This window comes from Sprattus sprattus, assembly GCF_963457725.1.
Source record: "Sprattus sprattus genome assembly, chromosome: 16".
NCBI classification, from domain to species: domain Eukaryota; kingdom Metazoa; phylum Chordata; class Actinopteri; order Clupeiformes; family Clupeidae; genus Sprattus; species Sprattus sprattus.
In genome coordinates, this window is record NC_137914.1 from 29,257,108 (window position 1) to 29,270,678 (window position 13,571).

At 39.4% G+C, this 13,571-nt stretch overlaps 1 protein-coding gene across 1 annotated transcript; it reads left to right on the forward strand.

Moving 5' to 3' along the window:
* Window positions 1–3,082: 3,082 nt before the first annotated feature.
* gramd2b (GRAM domain containing 2B) lies at window positions 3,083–11,553 on the forward strand (the record flags this gene model as incomplete). The annotated part of the gene is made up of 14 exons (XM_080853884.1): window positions 3,083–3,210; window positions 4,202–4,321; window positions 5,771–5,858; window positions 5,993–6,041; window positions 6,153–6,256; window positions 6,626–6,721; window positions 6,831–6,902; window positions 7,522–7,602; window positions 7,994–8,105; window positions 8,319–8,435; window positions 8,833–8,920; window positions 10,806–10,910; window positions 11,055–11,124; window positions 11,512–11,553. 14 exons carry the CDS (start codon window positions 3,083–3,085, stop codon window positions 11,551–11,553), a joined length of 1,272 nt encoding a protein of 423 aa, XP_080710010.1.
* Between the last annotated feature and the right edge of the window lie 2,018 nt (window positions 11,554–13,571).

Genomic DNA, 13,571 nt, shown 5'->3' on the forward strand with positions numbered 1-13,571 from the left:
TCTCGAGATAGGATTTCTGACAGAAAAACGGTGATGAATCCTAAATCAAGTGGGAGGGCGAGAATTAATGAGGTCCAATTGCACCTGGCAAGTGGAACATTATTTTTGGGCATTTGCTGTATGATTATCCTAAAAGTAAAGCCTTAGGGGAAACGCAATCTGAAGGTTTATTTGTTTAGTCACGTTTTGGGCCTATTTCATTTCTGTTTAGGCAAGTAGCCTACCCTATCGTGTGTTATGATTATATTTGCACTTGAATCTGTCATCTGCATATTAACAACTGAAATTCTTCACATAAGTAACAACTTTAGTAATAACTTTAAGTTCTCTATTTCTATGATTTCCTCTGCTTGTTGAAAAATGAGCTTGTGGAGTAATGAAAGCAAAATAAATGTCCTGGGCCTCGTTTCCCGATAACGAAGTATTTTAACGGCCTACGTGGATTTTTAAGACATAGTAGACTCAATAACACTTTCTACTTACGAGCGTTTCCCGAACATAATCTTAAAGTCAGGTGCACGAGCGCAACGTGCACGAGTTAGGAGCTGTTTACGTCACGTTAACCTGTTTACGTTAATTGCTGTGAAATTAGCTAGCCTATGCGTGCATCGAACGTGCACTGTGCACTGAATTCGGGGCGGGGATAGTAACGCCATCTCCAGCAGAGTATTTAAACTGTGTTCACATGTATTACGATCTGTCTGAGAGTGGGCTGTCAAAGCTAGCATCATCAAAGTCATACAGTAGCCTACAGTAGGCTACATACATTCAATACAATTAACCTACATTTGAGTCCAACTGCATGACCATTCTTACCCTACACTTACCCTTACAATAAAGAAGTGATCCTATTTCAACCATAACTTCATTTTAAATCATTTTTTTCTTTATGACATTTAGTTTATAGTTTAGACAGCAACGTTGACTTCTATATTCAACAGCATCCACTACATAATCTCAAACTTTATTTGTTGGTAACTCTCCAAAAAGGCTACCATTACACTACCCAACAGCTCTACGTCTGCTAACACTACAGAATGCATAATTCCTACGGGCACTGCACTAGTTTTGTATAGCCTAATCTTTATTTTCAAATACTCAATATTCTTTATTTCTATTTTGATGAGGCAGGTGAAACAATGACATTCTCATGATGTGCTATACACAGAAACATCGTTTGGATTTCTTCTATAATAGGCCGAACGACGCCCCTGGATAAGGTGTCGAGGGGGTTGAAGCGTACGTCATGCGTGACTGTATGAGCTATGAAACTAGCGATTTAAAAAAAGTTTCAATGAAGAACATGGTTGCAAATATGTATACAACTGTGTAGAGCACGAAACAAGCAGCTAGCTAGAAAGCTACCATATAAGCCAATGGAGTGGTGGCATAAGCGCTAATTGTGCCTTAAAACTACTGTTTGAAAGCTTCAGTTAAGACCTACATACTCTGCATCGGTCGCGTAGCACATTTCAGATCAAACCGAGTCATTATAAACATAAAAAAGTTGTGTAGATAGCTTTATTAATGTAAAATATTCCTCACTTCAAGTAGCCATGTTTTTTTTTTTAAATTCCCCTGTCTTCCGAACGACGGCCGAACGACGCCCCTGGTGGATGGCATCGCTAAGTGTGAAGTTAAGTGTGAAGTTAAGTGTGAAGTTCGCTAAGTGTGAAGTTACTACTGGTCCTGACCACACGTAAGTGCGACGTCGGGAAACTGCTCTGCAACGTAGGATCCCTCTTACGATCGATTTCAAGTGCTTTTTTGCGTTCGGGAAACGAGGCCCTGATCCCTCTTGTTCTCTCTACATATATGGTCATGGTATACAGGTTTCAGTAAAATGTTATAAAAAATGCTAATTTATTGCATTTGACTCAGAGACAGGTGTCATTTTAAGTTTCTTTCTAGTCTTATATGTAAAAGATACACAAGAGGGTCTCAGGAACATTTACTCAAACCAAACTCACCAATCCTCACAAACTCACCAATCCTCACATAACCACATAACGTGACATCTGTTTTCTATGCTGCAAAAGACCTTGTATGATAGTTAAATATAGTTCAAATTCATTTTTTGTTCAACTACTTAGAATATAATAATAATAATGATACAAATAATACCATCATGAGAAATCACTCAAACCTGTCCCTCTGTCTGAGCTAATTAGGGTTCATGCAGCGAAGCTGCAGAAACCTATTGTGTTTCTATGTTTTCTTATTATTATTATTGTATTTAAGTTTCAATTTACAACCAAACAAAAGATTCAAAAAGATAAACGTCCCCATTAAATTGACAACCACCCTCTAAAGTCATGCATCAGCATCACATTGTTTTTAACCAAACAACTAAGGCAGGGACTATTCAATTTCATCACAGTGTTATCTCCTCCAGCAGTCTACACTCTCTCCCCTCCCCTCCCCTCCCCTCCCCTCCCCATAGTGCTCTCTATGACTCCTCTTGTATCTCTTTCTCCCTTTGGCACTGATAGTCATCCACTTAACCATCGGAGTGGCACCACTGGCACTCTCCAGCAGAGGGAGACTGCATCCTCTACACACACAGCCTCCAGCCTTCATCAACAGCACACTCACTGGGCTGAAGACTCTGCAAGGAAAAGCACATGGTAGTCAAAGGCAGACTTCCTGATTATACGCAACTCAGTCCCACCAGACATGAATTAATGGACGATTCTGGTCTGGTATGATTGAGTAGATTATTTTCATAAATTATTGTGAAGAATGTCATGTACATTGGTGCTCTTAAAGGAGCCTACAGCGGGGGAGATTATAAATAATAATTAGTTGTATTATTTCATATAGTTTTGTTTGTTCCCAGTTTGTTTTTATCTCCATGGTACATTAACCCGCTAAAGACAGCAGTCATGGTGACATGTTCTCTTGGACTCCCTCTCCTATCTGAAGAGCCCCAGCAGTAGAGAGATGAAGTACAGGTTGGCCAAGGCAAGAGGTAAATAACTGACTAGCTGATAACCAATGGAGAGCCTGGCTGTGACTTCACTATTATGAGGACCAGAATGCATGAAGCCCCCCACATTAGTGCACCAGCTTTGAAGTCCTCATGGAGAAATACTTTGCTTATGATGACTGTGTTCTGTGCAATCATAGGAGTAAATCCACTGGAGCAACGCCACCATACAGGCCTACCACCTTCAAGGCAGATTCAGGAAGTAGTTTTGTGCCACTGCGGTAAGCGTACCCAACAGAATGTGTTCATCTTATGCCACAAAAATATAACTGGCCTGCATTTAAAGACTGTCTGTGCAACTAAGCAGTGATTTCTTAATCATCAGTCAACCATTTAATGTAGAAAGCAAGTTTGGTAAAAAAAAAAAAATTAAAAAACAGCTCTGTATAGTGTTTGTGTTTGTATAGTCTGTTTGTTTTTCAAAGCTACTTAGGGGACTTTGCCATGTATTCCTAGGCTTGTTGGGCAAACAAGAAAAGTAATTATTTACTTTGTAAAAATTGTGTCCCATATTCTGTTGAGTGCAAATCCATTGTAGATTCCTACTAATTTCTAATCACAAAAGGGTTGAACTAAGTTCTCTTTGAAGAAGCAGGGAGTGTTAGGTAAAGCTGACTTTTGTTATTTACCTCTTTATTTATACTTTGCCTTGTGTCAATCTTAAAACCTTTCTAGTAAACAAAAAGAGATGATAATGGTGCTCATGTCCTCAGTAAACCAATGAAGGGGGTGAAATGAAACCCCGGATCAATGACGGTATCCCAGGGCTGTTACCTGAGACATGTCCAGACAGGTGTATTGTGTGGAGCACCAGCGCGGAGGCTCAGGAGAACTGGGTTTAGCCGTGCCCCATGACTGAACAGCAGCCTAATGTGCAGGCCTTTCAAAACATATCAAAATGTGTCAAGCGTGCTGTCAAATATGATGCAAAGGGATTCTGGTAAGGTGAATTCAACAGTGCAGAGATCACAGGGTTTAATGCTGTGTTCAACAGAGGAGAGATCACAGGGTTTAATGTTGTTTTCTAGCCACTACAGAGGCAAGCATGGAGAGTGTCATTATTTTATAGAGCGTTACTGTTAGAGCTGTAAGGGAAATGTAGTTTTCCTGAAATATTACTGGAGTGTTTTTTTCTATTTCTATGTGTCAGTGTATAAGTACACATCCTTGTATGAAAATCTAATGCATCAAGATGTGAACAACCTTCTGCAGCTCTGACATTGAAAATGGAGGTGAGGAAAAACGGAACAATACCAATCCACACAGTGGAACAGCATCCACAGACCCTCAGTCTGAGGTGTTGAGGAGAAGACGAAAACCAGCACTTGTCAGGTATGGGATTTGTTGTTTTATTATTATTCTGTTTTATTATTATTATTATTATCATCATCATTATTATTTTTATTATTATTCTGCTGTTTTTTGGTGCCTTATTTCCACCCAGAGTTTTCACGATATCGACACTATTCTAGAATTTGCAGGTCAATCATAATGCTGTGGTCAATCCTAATTCTTATTTGGCTTGCACTGGCTTGTTTTTATTAAATTGCTGTCTTTAATCGCTAGTTTTCCCTTCTCAATGAATGGAGGGGATGTTATATGTCTCTAGTGGAGGGGATAATCGGCAGCTGGGATTGGTAATTACTGGCTGTCTCTCAAGCACCAGGGAGCTTACTAACTGGAAAACCAACAGTAACGGGGGTCACACAATGGGGGTCTGACAAATTATAGTTTCTTACGTTACAGTGTGTTAAGTTATAGTTCATGTTACGTTGTCAGGATGACAAGGTAACTTAAGTTAAACAACTGCTCATAAGGGGAAGTTCGGTTCAGTGGTTAGACTTCATAGCTATGTTAAATATCCATAACTCTAAGCCTTGATAGGCATAGTGCTTCTGCTGGAATGTTTCAGACTTTTCAGGCCAGATCAAGTCACCTAACTCAATTCCGCCGATCTACCCGATTTCTAATTTAAATGAACAGGTGATGTGTTGTAATCTTGTGACCTAACACAAGTTGGCATGTTCAAATTGGCAAATTTCAGATGAACCAACACAGAAAAAAATCCACAGAAAACCCCACCAGTAACTTTCTGTTATATGAAAACAGGCAACAACAGAAGAGTTGAATATGTAGTATGTAGTGACAAACTGAATATGCTCTGGGGTGCTGCCTTGCTGTAGAAGACCGAGATGAGGGGGAGCAGGTTTTGGAGGGAGTTGAGAGCAGAGAAGAAGAATTGATGAGTGTAAGGGGGTTTTGGCTGGCACTGGAGAAGTTAAGGGTTTTGGTTCCACTAGGTACCACTAATGAAAAGAGTCTCTATTGCCATCTCTTGCTGTGGAGAGAAGGCAAACACAAAAGATGTTCTTCAGAGGAACAAACTGGTCAAGTTCTACCTAGATCTCAATAAGGGGCATTGCACCCAAAAAAAAAAAACACATTTTGAATGGCGACTGATTAATATTGTAATAGCAGAGCGTGTGGGTCATTGCTGTTAGGGAATCGCTTTAAGCTTTGTTAGATGATATTTATTGCTTATCCAACAGATGGTAGGACAGTCAAACCTTTCTATCGTAAGGGAAAGTGTTGGTATCCACATCATTCACAGGTTATGGAATGCAATGGCGGACTGCTGCTATGGAAATGCATCTACAGTGTATCATTTCTATCAAATACATCAGGCTGTACTCTGTGGTATATTTTTTTTTCAAGATTCAATATATTGAAAGCAGTTCAAATTATTTGGTTTGAATGTGATGTCATGACCCTTTTCATTAGGTCAAAAACATTTGATCCTTCACTTCTGTCACAAGTTCAAAGCGACACAGAGGCAAAACTTGAAAGGAAGAAATCTCATTCTAATCAGGTCAGTGTCTCCACCAAGACTAAAAAGCTTAAGGTCAATGCCATTTTATTCAGTAGGTTTGGTGTTCTTACCATAAACTTGAATGCACAAGAGTGGATCATGTGAGTGAAATCTTTGTTTGTGATCATTTACAGTACCACAAACTGTTTAAAGAGCTCAGCAAGGATGAACGGCTGAGGCAAAGTAAGCTGCTGTTTTTGGGTAATGTACAGACACAAAAGCGTTGCATTTGTTTTCCCTTCCCTCGAAAGCCGGTTCAGTGTGTTGGCTGATCTGTTTATCTCTGGTCCTCAGGTTACACTTGTGCATTACAGAAAGACATCCTCTACCAAGGCAGACTGTTTGTCTCCGATAACTGGATCTGCTTTCACTCTAAAGTGTTTGGCAGGGACACCAAGGTATGGACATACTTGCTAGCCAAACAGTAGGCCAACAACATCAAGCAACAGTTAGCAAACAGGCAACGGATTGACTTTTAAAGACCTTTTGTAAGACTGTCATAAAAAATGTAGAAGACCCCTTGTAATGCTGGTGAAGGATGCAGCTTCCAAGGTGAAATACGAAACCACTCTGTATAGTGGTATAGAATGTCAGGTTCAGATCAATGTTTGCTTAACCAGTTACAGCAGTCAGTAATGCTTATCTTTTGGGGATTTGGGAATGAAGAGGTGCTCTATATCGATGCTTTAATGGTGCGCTTTATTGATGTTTATCAGATTCTCTCAGATGGTATTCTGATCTCATGAAACATTGTTTGTTGTTTCTAGATTATGATTCCAGTGCTTTCCGTGGCTGTCATTAAGAAAACAAAAACTGCCATATTAGTGCCAAATGCACTTGTGATAGCTACATCAAATGAACGTGTGAGTGAAATGCCTCCTTTTCTTTTTGTGCTTGTGTTGCATCAGTAGTGAAACACATTCAAAGGACATAGTTACTGGACTGCTCTGATGTTTTGTGACTGTTTTTCAGCACGTGTTTGTCTCCTTCATGGCTCGAGACACCACATACAAATTCCTCATGTCTGTATGCTACCATTTGGAGGTAAGCTTTTCTGATTTACACAGCCCAAATTCTAAAATAGTCAAGAATGAATGTATGTATAATAATCCTTCACATGTACCTATAATTCTGGCAGAGAGGATGAGAGGATCCCTGTCAGAGAGGATGCGAAAAAAAATAAAAGGTTGTACTTATAACAAGCTGACGCAGGATTGTTTTAGAAAACTGTTCATAGTGCTATGTCCATCTAATCTTCAACTTGACAGCTTGGTTAAAATCCTTTTTAACCTTTACCATTGTTGCCAAAAAGTGACTTGTCTCCAAAATGTTTATTTATTATTATTATTCTTGAAGAACCATTTCTGAAAGATATGTTCTGTGTGATAGATATGTTCACTGGCTCAAACTGTCAACAAAAGACTGCAGCCTAGTTCTGAAATGCTTTTGCAGTAGCTTTAATTATAGAGAGGCTACATCATAATTTCACCAAACCAAAAAGGTCAGAGTTCGATGCCACTATCTTAATGCCACTCAGTGTGTTGAGGAGCCTCTGGCCAAAGCAAACCAAATACACCGCAGACTCAAGGTTTCTTGGATCAGGGTTGTTCACTCTGTTGCTGACTGAACCAAGAGACACATCTCTCTTTTTTCTTATTTCCAGGAGAAGAGTACAGGAAACAGCCCTATCGCCTCGTCAGCAGAGTGCAGCTTCAGAGGGGACCATGCTGCTACCCTGCCTCTGGTACGGGACCTCCAGACTTATTCTTCTCTCATGTCACAACCTGCACTTTAAACACAGTCTCTTTTCTTAATGGACCTTACTGAACATGAAACTCATTTATGTGCTCTTTGGCTTGGCTCTGTAGAGGAACCATGAAAGAACCTACATAGAACCCTTAGATGTAGAACCTTTCTGTACAAACCTTGTATGGGAATTATTTGACAAGACTACAAGACTTTCAGAACTTTATTTGCCTTTTATTGCTGAAGGAAACTTGTCTATATTTTTATATTGAACTATTATTTCTGAAGAAACTATATTTTTAAGATGTAGCCTATAGTTGTGTTGTTTTGTGTTGTGTTCTGTAGTCTGTGATGTCCTGGCTGTTAACTGTGGTTGTCTATCTCGGCAGGATTTCTGTGCCGACTTCTCTGACCTGGATGGGAAGGTGAGGAAGAGGAGGCAGGAGATGGAGGACAGCAGCAGCTCTGACTCTCAGTCCCCAGACTGTGAGAAGATTGCAGGTGTGTTATCCGACCGTTCTCTCAGCACAGGTAAGATTGCGCTGCACATATCCCCAATGGCTACTTTGATATTGCTGATGTATAGATCTCTATACGTATTGATAAACTATTCAAATAAGCACTACACCCAAATCTGCTTAATGCTTAATATGATCTGAGAGCCCGTCTTAAAATCATAAAACAACAACTGCTCTTTATCTTTTTACTTTGCAGAGTACTCAAAGCTTCCCCAGACATTCCTGAATGGGACTAAACCAGGAGAGATGCCAGTTGAACCTGAACCTCTCCCCCAACTCTCGTCTGAGACAGGGGACACCCCCCCATACAATGGTGGCCTCACACAGCGTTCATAAATCCCATATAGATAGTTATGACAGTCAGCTACATACCAGTGCAAACATATGGCATGGTATATTTCTATACGTTTAAACAATTAGTGCTCAAACCAAAGGAATGTTCCACTCTATCCACACTTCTTTATTATCATAGTATGCCGGATCCTCCTTCTTTCTAGTGATTGATTTAGAGACTTCTTAAATACCTGTGGATGTGGATTTGGGGGAAATATTATTTAGCCAAATATGTGACACAAAAAAGTTGTTGATAATCTTGTTTTCAAACTGGATATGGGGTGTTTGGATTGTGCAGCACAAACGATTTTCATGCACACAGGTCTGATCCCAGAGAACCAGTGAAATGCTCGAGTCAGTCATGTTGTGTTTTGCAGGTGATCCTGAGACAGGAGAGATTGCATACGAGATCAAACCCCTGAGGCCTGTATCCCTCAGCTCTCTCCTCATGGTCTATCTGTTTGTGTGAGTGTCCTCACATCTTACGCTCTCGTGGTCTATACGTTTCTGTGAGTTTTCCCACAACATCTTACCACACTTCTCTCAGAATCTTGATGCTCTCTTCTCGTGGTCTATCAGTTTCTGTGAGTTTCCCCTCAACATCTTACCACACTTCTCTCAGAATCTTGATGCTCTCTTCTCGTGGTCTATCAGTTCCTGTGAGTTTTCCCACAACATCTTACCACACTTCTCTCAGAATAATAATGCTCTCTTCTCGTGGTCTATCTGTTTATGTGAGTTTCTCATATTACTTCTCTTAGAATCTTACAGTTTTTCACTGTTGCTAAAACCCGTTTTTCAAAACAGTAACGTCTTTCTCAAAACTGCACACAGAAAATTGAAAACCTCACACACAAAATGCTAAACCTGACACTCCCTTTGCAAGATGACTCTTTGCTATCAAATCTCTTAACTGTTCACAAAATGGAACTCGTGTTTTCATTTGGTACACACAGCCATATTTTCAAAACACACACACATACATTCATTTAGTACACACAACTAAGCATTAGCTGCACACTACCAAGCATTTACAGCACACAGAAGTGCAAAATTTAAAACACAATCATCGAAACACACCATATGAATGACAATGACTCATTGAGCCCTTTCTCCTTTTGTAATATGTATCAGTGTAGGCCTACATTTTTCATAGTCAAACATAAAACAGCAGTTCTCACAAACCACATTTACAATTTCAGTCTCCTGTTCCACCAGATTGTATTGACATAAAATTGTATACAAAATGCTTATAGTTTTTCTCAATTGCTTACACACATTTTTTGAAAGCATGTCTCAAAACTCTAAACACAAATCCCAGAGCAACTAACTGAAAATGCAAAACCCTTTATATCTCCTGGAAAATGCTACTTTGCTTTCAAAAAATATTGAAAGTGTGTTTTCTTCCTCCACAGTGTGGTTCTCTTTCAGTCCTGCAAAATACAAATACTGTGAGCACACTACGCATATTATATTGATATGCAGTATTACAGTACACAAGGCAAACAGATTTCGTACTTGTTCTCCATCCTGAAGGTTCTAATGAAAAACCATGAAAACATGGTCTACCAAAGCGGCCCAAATCTCATTAGAGACGACCATTCTCCTTCTTCTTTCTCCTGATCCTCCTCCTTCTTCACCTTGTCCTCATTCTCTTCCTCCTCCTTGTCCTCCTCTTCCTTCTCTCTGTCCTCCTACTCTTCAACCTCCTACTCCTCCTCCTTCTTGTCCTCCTCTTCCTCCTCCTCTCACTCTTACCCCTCTCCTTCTCTGGTTGTCGATCTTTTCAAAGTTTTCAATAGTTTATCAAACAAAACAGAGGCTCAAGACACTTTTATGGTGCAGTCCTCACTGCAAATTGGTCAAAAGACCTGAAAGTTTAGAGATTTGACTATTTGTGGCTTGCAGGTTGATGCTTTGAGATTTTACTTGAAAATTGTGTGCAACAACAGAACTTTGTGTACACTGTTTTGACAACAACGTGATGTGTAATTGACATCAGTGTGTTCACAAGGAAAATCGGACTCTAATGTAGATAAGGGAATCTTAAGTATTTCCCACTTGGGGCGAGCGATTGATACATGACGTGAAGGTTGTGCAGATTGTGCCGAATTTTCGCTTTTTACTTCTTAACAATAGTGAAAAACTGTAATGCTTGTTTTCTCAGTGGTGTTCATGTGCTGAAACAGTAATAGTGTGTGTATGTGTGTGTGTGTGTGTGTGTGTGTGTGTGTGTGTGTGTGTATGTGTGTGTGTGTGTGTGTGTGTGTGTGCCTGTGTGTGTGTGTGTGTGTGTGTGTGTGTGTGTATGTGTGTGGTAATGCTGTCCTTTGTGTATCTCCATGACCAGAGTGTGTGTTTTAGTCTTGTCCTCTTGCTACATGGCCTTCAGGATAGTTTCTTTGGAGCAAAGACTAACCTCCCTGGGCTCCATGAACGGTCCTCCTGACAATGGGTAAGAACAACACAAGTTTGTGTGCAACTAGCCTACCTTTAACAACTGATGAAAAATATTCACTCTGTTTTTTATTCATTTGATGTGTCTTTTGTTGATTCATTGATCTGAGGAACGCATGTGTTTGTCACATGTGTGTTTCAGTCACGACTACCATGAGTATAATGCTGAGGTTTACTCAGTGTTATCTTTGAATCTTTTAAAACTGGAAAAGGTGAGTGGACGTACAACTCTATGTATGTCTTGGGTAAATACAGGCTGGGTGAAGAATAACCATGGAAATTTCTCTAAAATACAACAGGGCATATTTCTTAATAAAGCATTTATAATTACTGATCCACTATAGAGATAGTGAGGTGATCCCGTCTTAAAGGAGGTATCACCAAGTTAACAAAAGTCCAGTCTGAGTTTGCAGTTCAACCATGAAGTTTGACTTCTATTGGCATCACAAACACAGGACTAAACACAATCAAACAAATCTAAAATGTCTTTGATTTTAATATGTGCAGTAATTTTTCTGGCAATAAGGGAAGGTCTGCTGTAGTGTGGAAGACTTGAAACATGGTAAGAGTTGGGTAGTAACCGGTTTACCCCTCAACAGCTCCAGAGAAACCTGCAGAGACTGCTTGAGGAGACCCATTAAGGTTAGCTGTACCACATCCCCTCTGTGTTATGGCACATGGAGAGAATCTATGGATGATGGGTGGGAAAGCATTTGTCTAATCTCTGTCAACACCTGATGATGCATGTATATATGTATGTGTATATATATATATATATATATATATATATATATATATATATATATATATATATATATATATATATATATATATATATATATATATATATATATATATTCATGTGTATGTCATTTATTTACATGTATAATTAATTTAATAGAAATGATCAAGTATACCATTTTCACCCTTCTGTCATTTGCCAGATGTATTACTTTTGATTCAAAGAATCTTATTTCTAGTTTTAAATATATCATGATTTACACTGTCATTATCTTGTTTTAATGTCCCCATTACCGTCCTAAAGTTCAGATCATAGATTTGTCACACCTTTCACCATCTGTGCATGACACTCTTTATGGCCTGAGTTATACTAAATGTTGGAACAGATAAGACCAAAAAGTAAAGATCAGCTCTTTAGCAGACCAAGAGGTCCGGAAGACAGTTGCATTAAAGGCACGGTGGTATGGTCCGGAAGAGACAGGACTGCACATTACTCATTTCAAGAGTACATAACATTCAACTAAGTAAAACTTAATCTGTCGATAAGAGAGAATTTAAGAAGATCATTGTCCAGAACTGTGCAGTTTTAATTTCTTCACACTGATAGTGAATACTGGGTTTGTAATCTACACTGTAAAAGTTTATTTGCTAAATGTTTTAAAGTGAAATTACATGTATATAAAATTGTTTCTTTTTTCCGAAGCCAGTGAGTATCCTGTGTTTTCCTTCCATGTCCATCACACTGTGCATGTAAAAAAGGCTGTAATTTCATCAGAAGCCACTCCCTAAAGTCACTCAACTACCTCCCTATAGTTACATTTTCTAAACGTCTGTAAGAAAATAATATCAAAGTAAAAGTTTGCAGTACATTGCTCACTTCTTCATGTCTCCTGCTATCTTGTCACTCCCGGTACATCTCTGCTGCTGCCACCTACTGGCATACCTTATGAACTACCTTTCATTACATCCCCTTTCCTAGATAGGTTGACTTACTGTCCATCTTCGTAACTCTAAATCTAAACAGTGTAAATCCTTCCTCCGGAGGCTGAAGAAATTCAAGGTCTCCCCTCCTATCCTGAGGACCTTCTACTCCTCAGCTGTGGAGAGCGTCCTCACAGGATGCATCTCCGTCTGGTACGGAAGCTGTACCGCCCAAGACCAGGCCAACCTACAGAGGGTGGTGCACTCAGCTGAGCGGACTATCAGAGTGTCCCTACCCAACGTGAATGACATCTATCACAAGAGGGTGGAGTCGAGGGCAAAAAATATCAGGAGGGATGACACACACCCCAATGCAAGCCTCTTCACCCTGTTGCCGTCGGGTAGACGCCTACGAAGCCTAAACTCAAGGACTGAGAGACTTAAGAGAAGTTTTTATCCACAGGCAGTGAGACATTTAAATTCAAATTTTTAATTCAACACCTTATTTTTATTAGAGTTATTTTTAAATTTGATTTTATTTACATTTTTAATTTTATCTTCATAAATTAATTAATTCATTTTATATTTGATTTATTTTTGCACAGTGTGGAGCATATACCCTTTTACATTTCACTTCAATGTTTTTGTATGTGACAAATAAAAACACTTGAACTTGAACTTGAATCATTCTTTAACATTGAGATGTTCAAGTACCTGCTTTTTAATGCACTCATAGAACAGGTGAACACATTAAACACATTTGTTTCTCTTTTATACAGTCCACCAGTTCATCACTGCTCTTTCAGGTGGTTTCCTTGATCTAGCAGACCTTCTCAGAACTGGTGTGTCGGCCTTTTGGGAAAGGTGGAGCATGCTCAGTCTGTCCCTCTGGAGTTGCACTGACTCTCTCTGCAGATTCAGTATCCGCACTTTCCTCAAAGTCCTCCTGACTCTTGCTGTTTTCTCCGGATCACTTGTCCATCCTAAGTCATTACAG